The sequence below is a fragment of the Micropterus dolomieu genome, linkage group LG10 (assembly GCF_021292245.1).
Source record: "Micropterus dolomieu isolate WLL.071019.BEF.003 ecotype Adirondacks linkage group LG10, ASM2129224v1, whole genome shotgun sequence".
Taxonomy (NCBI): domain Eukaryota; kingdom Metazoa; phylum Chordata; class Actinopteri; order Centrarchiformes; family Centrarchidae; genus Micropterus; species Micropterus dolomieu.
The window spans coordinates 12,950,399-12,970,721 of NC_060159.1; the positions used below are offsets into that span (position 1 = coordinate 12,950,399).

General features: G+C 41.3%; 1 protein-coding gene and 1 long non-coding RNA gene across 3 annotated transcripts in view; one reads left to right on the top strand and one right to left on the bottom strand.

Moving 5' to 3' along the window:
• Positions 1-2,748, bottom strand: part of LOC123977399 — a 19,968-nt gene extending 17,220 nt beyond the window's left edge. Inside the window, exon 1 of the long non-coding RNA XR_006826658.1 lies at positions 2,598-2,748. This is a non-coding gene — a long non-coding RNA (uncharacterized LOC123977399). The remainder of the gene's footprint in view (positions 1-2,597) is intronic.
• Positions 2,520-20,323, top strand: part of LOC123977398 (cAMP-specific 3',5'-cyclic phosphodiesterase 7B-like) — a 25,704-nt gene continuing 7,900 nt past the window's right edge. Inside the window, exons 1-7 of one of the 2 annotated variants that reach the window (XM_046060048.1) lie at positions 2,520-2,838; positions 8,148-8,208; positions 16,232-16,321; positions 16,848-17,011; positions 17,137-17,200; positions 17,417-17,512; positions 18,856-18,956. In XM_046060048.1, coding sequence (XP_045916004.1) covers positions 2,818-2,838; positions 8,148-8,208; positions 16,232-16,321; positions 16,848-17,011; positions 17,137-17,200; positions 17,417-17,512; positions 18,856-18,956 — 597 coding nt within the window. In that variant the 5' untranslated portion in view covers positions 2,520-2,817. Of the gene's footprint in view, positions 2,839-8,147; positions 8,209-11,356; positions 12,121-16,231; positions 16,322-16,847; positions 17,012-17,136; positions 17,201-17,416; positions 17,513-18,855; positions 18,957-20,323 lie in introns of those variants that run through there. The other variant, XM_046060047.1, reaches the window with a different exon arrangement.

The following is a 20,323-nucleotide window of genomic DNA, read 5'->3' on the forward strand; positions in this document are numbered from 1 at the left end:
TTAAAACTGACAACTAATGAAAATCCCAAATTCAGTATCTCCGAAAATTAGAATATTACTTAAGACCAATACAAAAAAAGAATTTTTAGAAATGTTGGCCAACTGAAAAGTATGAACATGAAAAGTATGAGCATGTACAGCACTCAATACTTAGTTGGTGCCCCTTTTGCCTGAATTACTGCAGCAATGCGGCGTGGCATGGAGTCAATCAGTCTGTGACACTGCTCAGGTGTTATGAGAGCCCAGGTTGCTCTGATAGTGACCTTCAGCTCTTCTGCATTGTTGGGTCTGGCGTATCGCATCTTCCTCTTCACAATACCCCATAGATTTTCTATAGTGTTAAGGTCAGGCGAGTTTGCTGGCCAATTAAGAACAGGGATACCATGGTCCTTAAACCAGGTACTGGTAGCTTTGGCACTGTGTGCAGGTGCCAAGTCCTGTTGGAAAATGAAATCTGCATCTCCATCTGCATCTCCATAAAGTTGGTCAGCAGCAGGAATCATGAAGTGCTCTAAAACTTCCTGGTAGACGGCTGCGTTGACCTTGAACCTCAGAAAACACAGTGGACCAACACCAGCAGATGACATGGCACCCCAAACCATCACTGACTGTGGAAACTTTACACTGGACTTCAAGCAACGTGGATTCTGTGCCTCTCCTCTCTTCCTCCAGACACTGGGAAGGAAGGAAAGGAAATGCAAAATTTACTTTCACCAGAGAACATAACTTTGGACCACTCAGCAGCATTCCAGTCCTTTTTGTCTTTAGCCCAGGCGAGACGCTTCTGACGCTGTGTCTTGTTCAAGAGTGGCTTGACACAAGGAATGCGACAGCTGAAACCCATGTCTTGCATACGTCTGTGCATGGTGGTTCTTGAAGCACTGACTCCAGCTGCAGTCCACTCTTTGTGAATCTCCCCCAAATTTTTGAATGGGTTTGTTTCACAATCCTCTCCAGGGTGCAGTTATCCCTATTGCTTGTACACTTTTTTTCTACCACATCTTTTCCTTCCCTTCGCCTCTCTATTAATGTGCTTGGACACAGAGCTCTGTGAACAGCCAGCCTCTTTAGCAATGACCTTTTGTGTCTTGCCCTCCTTGTACAAGGTGTCAGTGGTCGTCTTTTGGCGAGCTGTCAAGTCAGAAGTCTTCCCCATGATTGTGTAGCCTACAGAACAAGACTGAGAGACCATTTCAAGACCTTTGCAGGTGTTTTGAGTTAATTAGCTGATTAGAGTGTGGCACCAGGTGTTTTCAATATTGAACCTTTTCACAATATTCTAATTTTCTGAGATACTGATTTTGGGGTTTTCATTAGTTGTCAGTTATAATCATCAAAATTAAAAGGAATGAACACTTGAAATATATCAGTCTGTGTGGAATGAATGTATACATTATACAAGTTTCACTTTTTGAATGGAATTACTGAAATAAATCAACTTTTTGATGATATTCTAATTATATAACCAGCACCTGTACAGTAACTTTAATTTCTGTTCCAGCAGGTGTCAGTGTATGAAGGCCATTTAATATTTCTACAACTGACTGCATTTTTATGATTTTAATTTACAAATGAATGCCTTTTTTATTCATTTCAGGCATAGTAGCATTTTCTTGGTGTCTGGACTTTTTTTCTGAAATGGTGACTCAAGTGTTCATACATGTGTGTGAGCAGTTTTTTGTTTTTCATGGTTACTGCCTTTCTGGGTTTTCATATGTACAAACTAAGCATATGGTGGCTAAGTTGCTTGTCTTTTGTAGTTGTACATACAAAGCAAAATAACAACCAATTCTTGTTCTTCAAAAGGAAGTAATGACGGCCTGTTCACTATCCAAATGGCCATTAAAACTGCAGCAATAGTATCAGTGTGTTCCAATATTATGTTTAAACCAACTGGTAGTTCAATTCATTAAAGTTTGCTGCAGTGTTTCAGTCAAGTCTCTTTGTATTCATTTTCATCTGGTTCCACAAACGTAAACTAATAAGCCATTCCATGATAGGCTGGATTATCAACTAGGTATTTTTCTTGTTAATACTGTATGCACCACAAAAACACAATATGAACTGAAATGATGGGCTTTATGGCGCCACCTGCATTTTTCTTGTGAAGGCCCTGAGGCCTGTAGTGTTTCAGTATAGCCCATTTCACTTGCATGCTGCAGTTTGCAAAATACATTTGTGTTTACACAAGTTACCACAAAGGAATTACATCTATCTAATTTAAATACAATGCGCAGAGCTCCAAGAAATGGCGGGTGTTTGGAGGGTCAACATGGTCCCACAGCTCTTGTGTCCCTCTAGTGGATTGATCTGGCCCTGGCTCTATTTCAGATCCTTTTACTTGGGAGATACTCCTTGCAAACAATGTCCCTCACACTCTTCATTCTTCCAGTCATAATATTCCAAATTAAAGGACCATTTACTGAGGACTATAAAGTGTAGGCTACTCAAATCAGTGACCGTCTTCATCCCCACAAGCCCCACCCCTGTGATGCTACAACCAGCCCCTCCCCTCCCCTCTCTCTGCGGCTCACAACCAAGTCATACACGCGGCACGCGGAGAGACGCGGCGGAGGGAAACGCCAACTTCACCTTACCTTTTAAAAAGCCGACACTGTCCTGACAGTGTGAGGAAGTTAAGACACAACCGCGGTAGGAGGATGAAATAGTTAGTTTGGTGTCAGCTAGGGCGCAGTCACCTTTCGTCTTGCTGCATGCGGTTCACTCACTCGTGCGCTTCCCGTGACATGAAAACGCTCCGCTCGCGCCTGCTTCCGTCGCATTCACTTGCTGTCCAGGAGCGGCCACGATGGTTAAATGTCCTGTTTAATGGTCGAGGTATGTAGACTGTGACTTTTACAGCTATAAGAGCTGCGTGCCTCCTAAATGACACACACGCGCACAGGTTTGTTCACAGAGAGTTGTTTTGGAATAGGCCTGGCTAAACCAAAACAAAAAACACATTACAGACATTCATATGTTACTGTAAGGAAAGTGTTTTTAGTGCTCGGACTAGAGTTTAAACTGATCGTATTGAAATATAGACTACTTTATGTGTGCTGCGGCGTTATGAAATTCCAATATGTATGTTGTCATAGTGACTAAAATGTTTTGTAGTGAGTTTATCCTGACCTTGTTTTTTATGGCAGGAATATTTTTCCACTTCTTCAATTATATATATCCTTTTAATAAGCCCCAGTGATGGACTACAGTAGGCCTTGTGTATTACTTCAGTGTGTCACGTCAATGTGACAGCTCTACAGCAGCCAACCTGCAGCTTGGATACTGCAGACCACATAAGAGGGGGCACCTATGATGCATTATAAGGAAGGAGCTTGGGTTTTTGTTTATATGCTATATTTATTAAAACAGTTATGGATGCTTAATAAGATATCTTAATAAGCACAATATGTCCAGGTAAAGTGGTTGTGGAAGAACTTGATTGTGGTAACCAGCGGGTTTATTGTTTATATTTACAGTTAAAATACATGTAGAGGTGCTTTGATATGTAAAACAAATTTGCATTTTGAGCGTGAAAGTTCTCTCTTGAGCTTAAACAGTAGTTTGTAAGACAAATCTTAGCTGAAGGTTCACTTCCTAGCTTTTTAGAGAACACAAGGCTCATTCTTGAACTTGGAAACAAATTAACTCAAGGTCCGGTGACCAACTTTTTTTTTGTTTAAGATTTCTAACACATCTCATGGTTTCAGGTTTGCTTGGTTGTCCTGGAGATGGCTCAGTTGGCATAACCTAATGCATTGTTGACTTTTTTTTCTGTTATCTAATATTTTAATTGAGCACTTGTTATTTGTTGGAGAGCGTATCCCCAACTAATACCTCTGTTGTTTTGTTCCCTACTTGCGTCTCCGCCCTTCCATATTTAAAATTTTAAGTAACATGTGTTTACATTTCTTTCTTTAAAAATATAAATGGGAGTTTTGTGTAATCTCTCAACCACATTTGAATCAACTTATACACATTTCTTGTGTTTTTGTGTGAAAATAGTTATTGCACAGAAGATATGTATCACTGCAACACTGTGCATCAGCAATGTACATTATATTCCAAATTAAAATTCCAAAACATCTTTTATGCCAGTTCAGTGGACACAAGGGAGACGGTGAACAGACCTGCCCAGTTTAAACAGCTAGCCTTAAACAAAGACAAAGAGAGAGAGAAACAGAGTGATTAACTTGAGAGCTGCCCAGTTGATGTGAATAATGATGTGAGCATTGAGCTAGAGATCATGGAAAAAACATTTGACAGAGGGCTTCCTAAACATATAGCCATGTGGGCTGGATGAGTGAAGCATCATTGCCTCTGGTTTGTCTCCATCCACCTGTTTCCTGCCTGCCAGGAAACAACAGTGTGCAGATTTAGATGCAAATCCTCCTACTCAAGGTACACTTGTATGACTGTTTTCCTCCAGAGGGGTAACACTGAACATTGTGTGATAAGACAGATGATTTGTTATGTGTCCATCACGTCAGCTGGGGTGCCTTGTTTCAATCAAATGTGTACGTGTCTTTGTCTTTGCCTTCATGTGTCTCTGAATGACTCTGCTTAGTGCACTCAGTCCACCCTCGCTCTTGCACACAGATGTTGTGCCATTATAACTATTATAGCCATTACTTGCTATTATAAATAGATGACCTCAATTGGGAAATGTGCCGAGCTGCGTCTGCCTGAACTACAGTGCAGGACTTTGGGTTGTAATTAGCCTTAGGAACTGGCCTCATATCGCGGAACAGTGACAGATTACCACAATGATGTAAATATGTCAGAAAGAGATGGGCATGGTATTGTCAGGACTGTTGATGGGAAATATGTGTCTGTCAGCACTCAACACACACAACATATTGCTTTGCGTAGATTAGGAGTGATACAACAGAAGGACTCACAAATAGAGGCTTAATATGACTCTTCTTTCAATCTCAGTTGCCAAACAAATGGGCCACTTTATTTGGTACTGTTCAATGGCTTGTTAACACAAATAGCTAATCAGCCAATCAAATGGCAGCAACTCAAAGCATACATGTAGACATGGTCAAGACAACTGGCTGAAGGTCAAACCGAGCATCAGAATGGGAAAGAAAGGGGATTTAATTGACTTTGAACGTGGCATGGTTGTTGGTTGCAGACGGGCTGATCTGAGTATTTCAGAAACTGCTGATCTACTGGGATTTTCATGCACAACCATCTCCAGGATTTACAGAGAATGGACTGAAAAAGAGAGAATATCCAGTGAGCGTGCATTGTGTGGATGAATATGCCTTGTTGATGTCAGAGGTCAAAGGAGAATGGGCAGAATAGTTTGAGATGACAGAAAGGCAACAGTAACCCAAATAACCACTCATTATAACCAAGGTATGCAGAATACCATCTCTGAACGCACAACATGTCAAACCTTGAAGCAGATGGGCAACCGCAGCAGAAGACCACACCTTGTGCCGCTCCTGTCAGCTAAGAACAGGAAACTTTTTTTTTTAGGGTCAGAATTTCGCCTGATCAACATGAAAGCATAGATCCATCCTGCCTTGTATTGACGGTGCTGGTGGTGGTGGTGTAACGGTGTGGGCCTACCTGAGTATTGTTGCTGACCAATGCAACAGAGCACCTTTGGGATGTGGTGGAACAGGAGATTGGCATCATGGATGTGCAGCCGACAAATCTGCAGCAACTGCGTGATGCTATCATGTCAATATGGACCAAAGTCTCTGAGGACACCTTGTTGAAAGCCACGAAGAATTAAAGCAGTTATGAAGGCAAAGGAGGGTTCAACCCGGTACTTAAGTGTACTATACAGTAGCCAGGGACTGTGTGTGTAATAATAATAATAATAATAATAATAATAATATATTTTATTTATAGGTTGCCTTTCTGAACGCTGAAGGTCACCTTACAAAACATAAAACAGTACAGCAATAATCAATAAAATTAACAACTATAATTACAGTGCATAAAATCAGGGTACAAAACAACTGGAAACAAAGATTGAGGAAGAGTGATCATGTGGGATATGCCAGTTTAAAAAGATGTGCTTTCAGGTGGGATTTAAAAATGGAAAGCGAGTCAATGTTGCAAATGTCTGGTGGAAGAGAGTTCCAGAAACGAGGGGCAGAGTAGCTGAAGGCTCTGAACCCCATGGCGGTCAAACGAGCAGGAGGTACAGTGAGGTGAATAGAAGATGACCTAAGAGTATGGGTGGGTGTGTTAATATGAAGGAGGTCAGTAAGGTACCGAGGAGCGAGGTTGTGAATGGCCTTGAAGGTCAGGAGCAGAGTTTTGAAATCAATGCGGTATTTAACTGGAAGCCAATGAAGCTGCTGAAGGACAGGAGTAATGTGATTAATAGAAGGGGTTCTGGTGAGGATACGGGCTGCAGAGTTCTGAACCAGTTGAAGTTTATGTATGGATTTGAGTGGAAGACCAACGAGAAGAGAATTACAATAATCAATGCGGGATGTGACCAGTGCGTGACCTGAAAAAGCCAGACTGTGAGAGGTATTAGTAGTCAGTTGCTGGTGAATCTTGTTCACTTTAGAATAAGAAAATGACATTAAGGAGTTACAGTAAGCAGATGAGTACAGATGAGATGCAAGAGAGTCCGGTGGTTGTATTAGGTTGTTGACCATAGAGAACAGGGTTCTGGTATTACCTTCACCTGAACTGATTATATCTGCATAATAGATGGATTTGGCTGTAAAAGAGCATCCTTGTAGTGGAGAATGTGGTTTTTGTACATTTCTTGGTGCACAACGAGTCCAGTTTTCTTGTAAAGGAGTTCCAGGCGACGACCTTTTACCTTGAGCTGGCGTAGTTCTGATGTAAACCATGGGGCAGAATGGGTGAAGGTAACAGTCCGGGTTTTTAAAGGAGCCAGAGAATTTAAAATGTTTTGTAGGCCATCGTTGTAATGAAAAACCAGATCATCAGGGTTGGAAAAACAGTTTATAATGGGGAGGCAGTCAATTTCAGTAGAGAGTGTTTAAATTAATGTCCTTAATATTTCTGAATGAAATGACACGTGGCAGTTTTATTTTGGATAGTGTTAAGTTGACATTAAAAGAAATTAACATGTGATCAGAAATGGGGAGGTCAGCTGCAGTGCAACCATGAGGAGTGACACCAGAGCAGCAAACCAAGTCCAAAACACGACCTTTGGAGTGAGTGGGAAAGTGAATATGTTGCTTCAATCCAAAACTGTCCAGGCAAGATGTAAATTCCCTTGTATATGCATTAGTGGTATTGTCCATATGTATATGAAAATCCCCCAGCAGTATTATGTTAGGGGAGAGTGAGCAGATAAATGTGAGAAAAGCAGCATGTCTGTCTGTCATCAGTATTTAAATAAAAAACTGGGATTTGAAACAAACACGTCTGAAAGAAAATGACAAAAAAAAAGATGACTAAGACCCTGACGATGAGGACCAACCATGTGGAAGCATGTGATTAATGTGCAAATCCTTGCCAGTTTATGCCTGACCCACTTATTCAGTGTTGTTGTCCAAGACACAGACATGTTGCTACTAGAACGGCAGATGCCACTGTCGCTAAATGCACTTACCCTATTTTGCTCACTAAGATGAAGAATAGCCTTGTCTTTAAACAGATGCTTTTACTCCAGTTCCAAAAGCATGACTTAGTTTTTGATTTACTACCAAACGAATGAAGGTGACATAAATTGTGAAACATCCCCATTGTAACTATTTAGTGGACTAAAAACGTGCAAAGGATATAAAACAGTGAATTACACTGACTGACATCATATATTTGCCTAAGTTAAGCGCCCTAGATTAAGTTATTTGATTTTTACACACATAATCATTTAATCAGAATTCGTATCTTAATGAAAAACTAATTTATATATGTTTTAATGTTGCTTACATGTGAAAGAATAGAAGACGAAATGTAAAGTTAAAGTCTCCTGTAGGTATTGAGGGCTTGTGGGTACAGTACAGGCTGGCGGAATGGCACACTAGAGTGAAAGAGGTATGTGAGTGTGTGTGAAGCCTTGCAAAGAGGGGTCACCATGACTTTTCGCACAGTTTCTATTTATTAGCGAGGCCCATTGATGCTCTTTGATAGCAGTGTGTATTTTGGGGTGTTGTAATGTTAATCTCAGCCTCTCTTTCTCTCTGCCACAGAGGTGTGGAGCAGTCGCATTTAAAAGGTCGGAGCAGAATGCCACGCAAGTTCGCATGCTGGGTAAGAACTCTTAACTGACCTGAATACCTCAGTGCAAAAGGTTGTTAATATATATAGTTAGCTGCAAATTGATGGTGCTGAATGTGTCCTAATATTTGCTAACAGTGCTTCAGACTGTAATTAATGTTTGGCCTAATCTCTGTGAAACATGGAGGCATATTTCTGCTATCTCTGTCCATTTGAAGTAAGTAAGTAATAGATCTGAACCCACCTAGTTGAGAAGCCTGTACGCAAGTGTTAAGTGTTTTACTCCAGTCATGGGTGAAGTAGTGTCTGGACTGGAGACTAAAATGTACCTGTTTATCATAACTACAGTTTCAGACCTTGAAATGTAGCTAAAGCTTTTTCTTCTCCATATTAAAGTCAAAGTTGTTTAAAAGTTCCCTGAAAAAGTGCTTAGTTGTGTGCAAGTTTGAAGCAGCCTTAAACATTACTCATTATTCATAATGCACATGCACAAAAAAGCAGTAATGTAGATACAAACACTTGCCAGAGTTTTCTTTAGACCGGCCATTTCAGTCACTGGCTGACCCTCTGCTACCACCTGCCAGAAAATGTGACCTGTGGCTTCATTGAAGGGAATCAAAAGTAAGACTTTGCCACTCACACACAGAACGCTGAGTGCTCAGTCGTACTCCATACTGGGCATCTCGTGTGTGTGTGTGTGTGTGTGTGTCTGAGAGTCTGAGAGGGAGGAAGGGATCATTGGAGCCAGCAGTCCACTGGCTGACTCCCAAGTTTACTCATCTAGACTCCCACTGACCTTGTCTACTGTCTGATATCTTTCTCCCTCTAATTCTGTGCTTTTATCACTGTATCATTGTTTCTTACTTTCCCTGTCACATGCTCTCTTTTCACACATTCACACAGTTACGAATCTTGGCTCCGTTTCTTTGCTGCTACTGTTCTCTTTCAGCTTTATTCACACATTCACATCTATCAAAGTCACATATTGTATTTTACAGTACAGGTTTTATAATTTTGTTTTACTGGTTAAAATAAATAGGGGTAGTTTCGCTGTCTTTGGCACTGTTTCAGTCTCTTAAATTGCTGATAAAGGTTGTTTTACAAACATAATGATGCCATTTTTACGATGGGAAGGAGCATAGCCGATGTCGCCTAGCAGAAGAGAACATGATGGAAACAAACAGAGACCAAAAAGTCAAGCAGTGCAATGTTTCGTGAGTGAGAATAATTGTATAATCCAGTTCATCAGGTTTAAGTGCAGAGCTCACCCCAAGTTCACCTCGTTCTTAAAAAGCTCACCCACCTCCACCTTCAAATGTTGCATTTTCCCTGTTCGTTTCCCTTTTCCACACACAACTGCATCATAAATTCGTTTTGATGGAGGTTTGGTACAGAAACACATGAGAATTCACGTTCCCGCAGGATTTCAGGGGTTAACTAGTATCGTGACTGTAATCAGAAACATGTTGTCTTTCAATATGTGACTGTGAAGACAAACAAACATGCAAGCATGTTGGTGAAAAAGGTCTGTTGAAGTATGTAGTCGTTGTAGGTTTCAATAATCTTAAGGTGTGTTCACAGCTTAAAGGAAGAAATTGAGGAAGGGACGTGCTTTATTTGTCATGATATCGCTACACCTGACGGAAAAACAATATTTTACACTACAATATGAATTGCTGATCAGAGCTACAACAAAACAACTGTACACTGATCATAGCCACGGTGCATTTCCACTGAATCACTTACGTCTCACTGCCTCTCTCACGGTTTCTCACAGCCTGTATCTTTTATCTTAGCGCTCTTTGTCTCATGATTCCTTGCAATCGACTTCTTGTGTCTAATGTATGACGTTCAAGGCTATGTGGCTGCCTGTGTGTGTGTGTGTGTGTGTGTGTGTGTGTGTGTGTGTGTGTGTGTGTGTGTGTGTGTGTGTGTGTGTGTGTGTGTGTGTGTGTGTGTGTGTGTGTGTGTGTGTGTGTGTGTGTGTGTGTGTGTGTGTGTGTGTGTGTGTGTGTGTGTGTATCAGTACTTTCGTCTGCGTGTGACTGTTTCTCAAGGGAACATTTCCCTGGAAAAATCTAATGGTTATAGCACTGCATCCTTCATGATTACGTGTATGTAAAGAGGAACGCATGCGTCTTATTTACTTCATACATTCACCTAATTGTATTCATGTTAATTAATATCTGATCTTTTAGGCAGCCATAGGAAAGCCTTTGGTGTGACATCTAAGGACAACAAGAAGAGAGTGGTTTCAGTCCCAAACGGATGTTCAGTTTATCTGCGTTAAAACTGATTCAGTTAAGGCTGAATCGGACTCTGACTCTGAGACTCCGCAGAGCACAATTTAGTCTTTAGTTTAGAGGCCATCTTTGACATTTCTTTGAGCTTCCAATAATTTAATGTTTCAATCACAACGTGTCCTTCTGCTTCTATCAGGAACCCTAGTTGCGTTTAAGCCCAAGGCTGGTTAGTCACATGGACAGGAGAATTCAGAACAAATAAATCAAACCCGCCAAAGTGTTTCTATTCCAGTGAATCCTTAATGAGGGGTGACTCACAGCTTGTACCTTGTTTTACCTTCAAGCTAAATATTCTGTTCCAATGGAGGCTGCTCCTGTGGCAATATGTTATTTATTCAGTGTGTCTGGAAACAAGGTGTTTGTGTAAAAGGTTAAATAAATGTGCACAATTAGACAACAAAATGATTGTTTATGTAAATTCACAAAAAAATAGTTTCAGGTTCAAGCCTCTCAAATGTGAGGATTTCCTGCTTTTCTCGGTTTTATATCATTGTTATTTGAAGCCTTTATTTTTTGGAGTCAACATGAAGGCATCACCTCGGGCTCTGGTAAATTCTGACGGGCTTCTTTCTCTACTTTTTATTATTCTGATGCTCTTAACTGCTTTTATATGCAAAGTCTGTACAAAAGTGTTCCTGTGTGTTATAGAAATGCATGTGGGGAAGGTGTGACTCTGCGTATATGTGTTGTCTTCCCACTGACCTGACTGTGAGACGGCGCTCTGTCCGTGAACCCAAAGCTCTGCACAAATTCTATTGGTCTGCCATCGGGGTAGCAGCACATAGGCAGAGTGAGAGAGTGTGTAAGCGAGCTCCAAGTGGGGAGGGGAGGGGCTTTCAGACTCTACAACAACACTGGCGCGAGTGAGACTGTTGCGGGGAGAGAGAATGCGGCAGAAGGAGGCAGCAGACCGTCAGCGGCCGACTCCGGGAGAGAGGGATAGAGACGGATTCTCACTTCTTTCATCGGGCTTTACAGCGCTTCTTTTCCCTGCACCTTTTTTATCACTCCACACCCATTCTCTTTCAGTTTCCCTGTCCCTCTGTCCTTCCTGCTGCTGATTCTGTCTCTCCCTGCTGTTTTTTTATTCTGCTGTCCTACATCCCGACTTGCTACTATCTCTGTCTTTCCTCCTCTTCCTCACCTATGGCTACCTGACAGTGAGATTGTCCTTCCACCATCACTTTTCCTCTCCCACTCTCTTTTTCACCACCGTCTTTTCTCTCCCCTTCCTCAGCTTCAACCCTCCCTTCACTTTGATCTTTCCTTTCCTTGCACCTGTCCGTCATCTATCTGCTTTCTTTTGGAGTGAGGATGCCAGTGTTGGAGGAGCTTTGGGGCCCAGATCTCAGGATGCGGGACTCCGGTCTCGGTGTTGGGGTCGAAGTCGGGGTCTGTCCAGATGAGGCTCCCCGTTCACCGCTCTGGGGGCCTCTCAGGATGCCTCCTGTTACCTGCGGGGGCCTGTCGCTGGCCCTGGAGCTTCCTGCCCTCATACGGCACCTCAGGGCGGCCTGGAAGGCTCGCAGGGGAGGCCCTCTGGGGCCTGAGAGAAGTCAGAAGAGCGCTTGGGTACAAGCAGAGAAGGAAGAGGTAGAGGAGGTGAAGAATGACATAGAGGACAGGAGCGCTCATCTTGAGGGTAACTTTCACGTACTACGTGTTGTACATGCTTATGGGAGTCAGATATCTGATAAATATTTAATGTCTAATGTATGTTTTACAGCAACTGTGTATTCTACATGAAAACACATTCATGGTAGAAAAAAAGACATCCTTCCTCCTTTGTGTAGTGATTTGTGTTTAATTTATTGTTCATTTGTCTCTTTAAAATAGTGTTCATGTTTTTTGGCAGGCCACACATTATGAATACATGTGGTCTTGGTTTTGTGTGGTTTTGTGCACCAATTCCTGGATTTGAATATTTGAACATGCCTGGGTGACGTGTGTGTGTGTGACAGATTATTTTTGACAAGCACGCCTCTGGCATTATATTTACGTGCGTGTGTGATTTGTAAGTGACGTAGTTTGAGACGAGGTTCAGAGCAGCTCAGACACCCAGGCAGAGTAGACAGTGAAATGGGGGATTTGGGTTGTAAAGCCCAAGACTGTCCATTAAATAAAGCTCTGTTAACATCTGCTGAGCTGCAGCTCTGCTGATGACGCTGAGGTGACACCATCAGTCGAGCTGTCCCATCTCTCTGGAGTGTAACACCACGCAAAGTAACATTGTTGACAGTTAGATGTGAATGACTTCAATAGAGACAGGATGATTTGACATTAAAACAATGACCAGATCTAATCATCAGGCTTTCTGCCTCATACATTGATATCATGTCGTTGTTAATGTCAGATTGACACAAGACTGAAGCTGTCAAATGTTTTTTGATAAAGGTGATGTCATCGCCGTTTAGTGAGCATGATGCAGTAGAAGACTTTACTTTGATATTAGCATATAAACACGAGTAGTGAATACTGAGATTGACAAGCATTGTCTTTACAGAGTAATAATTTAAGCAGTGATCAGCTGGTTACAAAATTGGAAAATTGTACATATAAATGTGCTTTTGAAGAGTTATGACGAAGTGATGATTCACACTGTGGGGAATTACCTGAGCACAAGCACTGACTCATAAGGTGGAAAATGGACAAATGCACGCTCTTCACTTCCTGTGACTTTCCCTCTGCATAGTGATGACCTCGTTCATTTGATGACCCTTGACAGAGGGTGAAAGGCTATCTGTGCAATATTTGATCTCACCACAACATGTGTAGGGACGCTGTGAGATAACTTGTCAGTGGTGATAGTGAGTCATTCTGACATTTACTGTAGCAAGGACTGAAAGGGGATAAAAAAAAAGATCAGTGTTTATAGGTGAAGATGGGTAGAAAAAATTACTCTTTCAGAGTTCAGCATTTTATCCCAAGGATACAGGCCAACTGAAAAATATTAAAAATGTATTAAAAGTTAACTTTTTCTGATAGTAAATTTTGTTGTGGCAAAACATTGACGTAGAGGAGCTCTTAAACATTAAAAATTAAAAACAAATATCTAAAATATGTTACATTTCTGCAGTGCTGCAGATGAAGACAATTCACCTACAGTACACTATATTTAAAAAAAATATATTGGTAGGGACATTTCCTTTAAAGTTCTGCCCTTGTAATTTGTTTTGCCTTTTGTGTCAAGATAGTTGGAATAATGAAAAATAAGCTATTAGATAATTAAATAGAGTTGAAATGATTAGTCAATTTATTGATTAGTCAATCGGCAGAATATTTATTGCAGATTATTTTGATAATCAATTAACCGTCCCAAGTGCCAAGAATTCACTTGTTGAAGCCCCTCAAATTAGCTGGTGTTCTTAATTTGCTGTGATATTAAACAATCTTTTGGAATTTAGGCTACTCGTACATTTAGAAGAAGATGAAGCCACGTTTTCTTTAAGTTCTGAAGTACTTGAAAATGTGTGTGCCTCAATGTGTTTAGAAGAAAGGTGGGATAAGCAAATATAAATCAGTACAACATATCTTTGGAGTGTAACATACAGTATATGTTGGCTTGTTTGCTGCCAAATCACGCAGAAAAGTGTTAGCACTGCCAGTGAGTTAACTGTATCTGGAGATTCCAGCCAGCTGTGTGGATGCACTGTGTGTGTCTATGTATCCGGATAAAGCAGCAGCTGCAGGCAGCAGGAAACTGCCACTGTGTATTTAAAAGTGTTTGTATTCGAGTGTTGCAGTGATGTGTCTGAAAACAGTCCCAAAGCACAATTTGTGCCGTAAACACCCACAGATTCAAATGAACCCATGTGAACATATTTATATCAGTGCCTCGTGTTTAAGTTTGTGTGTGTGTGTGTGTGTGTGTGTGTGTGTGTGTGTGTGAGAGTGATGTCTGCCAAGTTTGTGATCTTGTTTTCGCATTTGGAATCAGGGATTTAACCTCAATCGCAAGAGTGTGTGTGTGTGTGTGTGTGTGTGCGCATGTGCGTGTGTGCGCACGCTTTGAGTGTCATGCACAGGTGTGTGATGAGGCACGTGTGCATTGCCACATCTTTAAACACCCTTTGTAACTGATTCACGTTTTCATGCAAAATGACCCACTTCTGAGCTGCGCAGAGACAATGACCTATTTACCACCGAGAGGGGGGGGGTGATGGATCAAGACAGGGAGAGGGGGTGTTGTTGTTGAATAGGAAGGAATGAAGGATGATGGGAAGGTTGAGTGGGTAGTAAGGGATAGAGAGAAGGATGTGGAGACAAGAGCCAGAAGTAGGGGAGGAATGAGGGATGTGGTGACATATAAAATAGAAGTATGGAGAGATGGCTTGAGTAAAGGAAGAGAGCCAGGGGGTGGTGTGTGTGTGTGTGTGTATTACTGTGGTGTTTTTTCCAGATGATGAATTTCCTCCGCTTTTCGCCCACGACCATGCAGGATAATAAAAAAGCAACGAGGCTTTCCCCCTTTTCTTGCTTCAACTAGGCCGGCAGCCAGGACTCTTCTGCCTCACAAGGCTGAGTCACTTCCCCACCCAAGCAGTTTATATTTGTTTGTTAGACTATAAGATGCATAAATAGGGAATGATGGCACTTTTCCACCAAATGTGGGTGGCTTACACAGCGCACACACACATTTACCAAAACCACAACACCTGCCCGCAAACTCGGCCTGCCCCTTTGGCAACCTGCACTTCCAGGGCAAGATCTGGCAAACTGAGGGAGTTACCACAGTGAATTTAAACCCATTAACAGGTAGTTTAGCTGCTCTCATAAGCGGGAGTCACAGAGGTGATGTGAATTGGGCACCTCAGGGACATAATACGCTCCAGTTCCTCGCATCTGATCTGTAAATTATTCAGTATTCCCATTTAGTTTATTCAAGTGTAAATTGCCTGTGTGTGCATGTGCACTGTGACTTAGGACCTAGTTCTGTTGTGTCTTCTTGTCACTGGCCGCAGGGTATGTGAACTGCGCATTTTAAACAGAGACAGTATTCAAGGATTCAAGGGGGAAAAAGTGTCAGAAATACATAAGCACGACTAATATTCATTTCCTTTTCTTCTCAAGAAAACATTTAAGTTGTTTAAATGGTGCCTATCATGTTATAGAATCAAACACCTTTTGTTTTGTAGCAGAAAAGCAACTCCTTCTGTTTAATCGTTGGTTATAATACACACAGGTTATGAACCACAAGCCCTGATACCTATGCTGCAAAATGAACCACTCTAACCAATCAGCATCGCTGTAAAACTACAGGAAAAACAAGAATAATTATTGTATGAGCAGAATATACGCAGTCAATGCAGCAGTCTGATCAGTAAAATATGTTCAGATATGCACCATAACAGCTGCACCGTGGCGTGAAATCCACATGATGTCCTGGTGATTCAGCGATGTCAAAGATCCTCTTGTTTCATTGAGGCTGATTTAAGAATGTCTCTAGATCTGCTTTTTTGAGGCTGATTATGTTGAACATCAATTCACAGCACTGGAGAACACTTTGCTCAGTTATTCTCTCATCACTCCCGCTTGTCGTGTAGCCATCAACCTTTTACTTGATTCTTCCTCTGTTTCCTCTTCTCTAGTCTAAACACTGCCTTCTCTCTCCTTGATTCATGGATCTTGTTAGCATGTTTGTAAAAGTAGCCACAACAGAACATCAGTAATGCCTCCAAATATTTATATTTCTTCCTCTATTTCTCCCCCCCCCCGCGCTCCTTTTCCTCCCCTCTTTCTTTGTCCGTTTGCAGCTGATGGCAGACTGAACACTAGTCATGCTGGTGTGTTGCTGGTTGAGAGACGAGGCTCCTACCCGCTGATTGACCTGCGAATCCTCAAAAGTAAGTCTTCTGACACATTTAAATACAAAACTACTCAATGTAATGACTTTAATAAAGCTGTTAAAGTGAGTTCTGTACATAAATTAAGGGACACAACCTGATATAAAAAAATCTCTCAGATTATAAGAAAGCTCCTACAATAATCCATGTGCCAGATTTACCCACATGTATAATAATTATTAAACAGCTAATAATTTTGTTGATGTGGCTACTAATATGTGATGCACGTAATTATCAGCATTTTGATTTTGGATTATGGGAAATGCTTGTCTCTGAACACAGCTCGGGGACAGAATCAGGGTACTTGAGCCTTAAATTTGCGTCAAGAGAAACATTTGTCTACTTGCCTGATGAAGTACGAAATTGCTCAATTCCAAAAATCCTAGTCCTTTAAGGGAGCCGCATACAAATCAGGAATGTTTTTAAGATGTTTCTGTGACTGCTGCACTACTTTGTCACATGCAGGTAATGTGTGTCAGGTAGTCTGCATTGTCTGCAAGGTAATGTGAATCATTTGAACTTTCAGCCAGTACCCAGCAGGGGGAGGTAGAGTCCGGCACCAGGAGAAAGGTGAAGCGTCTGCTGAGCTTTCAGAGATACTGCCACGCCTCCAGGCTGCTCAGGGGGTTGGTGCCCCACACCCCAGGGTCACTGCACCTGCTGGACGATGACTACCTGGGACAAGCTGTGGTAAGAACACTCGCAGCCCAAACAACTGTGCAAATGGTACAGGTACCGGCATAGCTCGCTGTATTGCATACATGTTAGGTGTGAATCACGGATCAGTTCTGATTACAACTTGTCTTTCGTTACAGCACATGCTATCTAAAGTAGGCACATGGAACTTTGACATTTTCCTCTTTGACCGTCTTACAAATGGTAAGATGGCTTTTTGTGTTGCTTAAAATTCAACAGATGTTGTCCCTCACATACCAAATGCCTTCACTTGAACTAATTGTGTGTTTTTAGAAGGTGATGTTGTTTTTTCTCTCATAATACAGTGATCACATACATTATGTACTATAAAATCAAATTTTCAGATAATTGACTTACTGCGCTAAAAAAGTTTTTTTCTTGAATGGTTTTGTGTGTTAGGTAACAGCCTGGTGACTCTGATGTGCCATCTATTCAATGTCTACGGTCTCATTCACCACTTCCAGCTGGACATGGTCAAACTACACAGGTTTCTTGGTAAGGAAGTGTGACAGACTATACCCATCCTCCCTCTCCCCTCTTTTCTCTCCCGCAAGAAGAGATGTAAAAGTGCATCCCAATTTTTTTAGGCTCATGACTTTAGAGATTTGCTAGACACTTTGGCAACTTTATACATTTTTAGACTAGTTCTGTTATTAGCAGAATATGTAACTTGAATTTAGTAATTGATGTTCACTGCCTGCAAACTGATCATTTACATGTACATGCACGGCAAATACCCTCACAACAGAAAGTATACATATCCATCCGTCCGTTAAATTCTCGCAATATCCCAGGAAGGACAGGGAACTTCTTTAGATTTGGCACCAGCAATTTGAATTTGGTAGACAAAGGTCAAGGTCACTGTGACCTCAAAATTACCTTGACTAACACATTTTTGGCCATAACTAAGGAATTGATGCAGTAATTATGATAAAATTTCAGACCAATGTTTAATGTGATACGATTAAGTGATGACCTTTTTTACATAGAAGGGGTATTATTCAATACCATTACTCATGAAAGCAGGAGAGATTGTGACCATATTTGACAGTTGATGTCACTTTTACGAATGAATTGGATTGATTGCAGATTTCACACACATGTTGACTGAGACAATACAATGAACAAACAGTAACTAGCACAGTACAGGCTTTACTCCATCCCTTCATGCCTCATTTTGAATATCAAGTGTCATCAGAATCACATGACTGCATACAGCGTGTTGGAGCGAGCCTAGCTAATCATGATCCTGGTAATGAGTTTCACCTACAACTCATAGAGAGGCTTTGCATCTAAAAACGGCAGAAGAAAACAAAAGCACCACGTTTTGTGCAGCTATAGTCTCTAAGAATCCATCTTTACAAAGAAATAAAGTACATGTGTAGTTGTTTAGCAATACATCTATGATAATCCTTAATTAACCAGTTCAATCATACAGTTGTGGCAAAGTTGCAATAATATATGGTTTTATTGAATAATTAAGTAAAGATAATTTCTTAATAAATATACCTAAAGAAACCTAATATCTTGACTGGCCACTCTCTGCTGTCTCAGAAGAGACATCTTTTGTGCTGTGTCAGACACCGTAGCGCTCTTACCCTCTTAGGGGTAGGCTGGATAGAATGTTGCAATTCACAACCCTCACCACTAGATGCTACTACATCTTACACACTGAACTTTTAAGCTAAAGTCTTGGCATGTAAACTGGATTGTACCTATTCCACTGAAGCCTCTTCTCTGAAGAATTAAATGCATTTACATGAAAGTTTCAGCAGTGTTGCCAAAAGATCAGATAAAATTGGGAACTTTTAATTGGGTTATCTTTGTGTGTTTGCCAGGCATGGTTCAAGACGACTACCACTCCCAGAATCCCTATCACAATGCTGTTCATGCTGCTGATGTCACTCAAGCCATGTACTGCTACCTGAAGGAGCCCAAGGTAATGAATAATGCTGTATTTACCCCTCCCTCTGCCCACCTCTCTCACTCGCGCACACACACACGCACAAACTATAAGGCTTCACTAGGCCTTAGCCTCTCCTTGACATATTCTATTAGCTTCTCTTCCTGAGGGATCATTCCTGCTCACTTAGACACAACAACTCATCCATCGACAGCCTGGAGAAAATCCCTGAGCCCCTCTGACCAGATTAAGTGTCTCTGCATCTTTCCTTTTATACCGTAATTGCTTTTGTGTCCTTTGCTGCCCTTTAAGACACTTAGGGATGCACCTATTTTGTTAAAAGCACTTACATAAATTGAATCCAACACAGCACACGATGTGTTGAAGATAACAAGCAGACGCTCACAATATAAGATTCTCTGATCAATATGCCATTTTGTCCTTTTATTGATGACGAATGAAAGTCCATAATTATGAGTGTACAGAAATGGAGGCCAGTGTTGAACTGTGTCACTGTTTTTTTCAGAGGTAAATATACTTAGTTTACCTATTTTACTTATACAGTTCCATCCATCCATCCGTCGTCAACCGCTTATCCTGTGTACAGGGTCGCAGAGACTTATACAGTTGTATAGGTTAAATAGAAAAATGAAAACACAATCAGAACTTTCCTGAATCATAATAATAAAATATTAGGAGTTTAGGAGCAAATTTGAGGATGTTAAAAATGCTCATCTGGGCCCAGTCGCTCAAAAAGTTAAATCTGGATCAGAATGATCCGGATTTGGAAATCGCATGTTTTGCTATCCCTGATCACGTAATCCCTCTTACTTTTTTGCCGTTTTTTCTAAGAAACATTGGATTGATCCAGAGCTTTTCAGGATTACCAAATCTGGATTTCAAGTGCTCTAAATGGGACTACGTATCACAACACTGTTGATTATATAAAGACCAACAGGCAGAACAGCCAGCATGGGATCACTTTTAATTGAAGAGACAGAAAATGTACGCCAAGACCAAAGAGCTGTCCAAAGACACTAGAGACAAAATTGTACACCTCCACAAGGCTGGAAAGGGCTACGGGGAAATTGCCAAGCAGCTTGGTGAAAAAAGGTCCACTGTTGGAGCAATCATTAGAAAATGGAAGAAGCTAAACATGACTGTCAATCTCCCTCGGACTGGGGCTCCATGCAAGATCTCACCTCGTGAGGTCTCAATGATCCTAAGAAAGGTGAGAAATCAGCCCAGAACTACACGGGAGGAGCTGGTCAATGACCTGAAAAGAGCTGGGACCACCGTTTCCAAGGTTACTGTTGGTAATACACTAAGACGTCATGGTTTGAAATCATGCATGGCACGGAAGGTTCCCCTGCTTAAACCAGCACATGTCAAGGCCCGTCTTC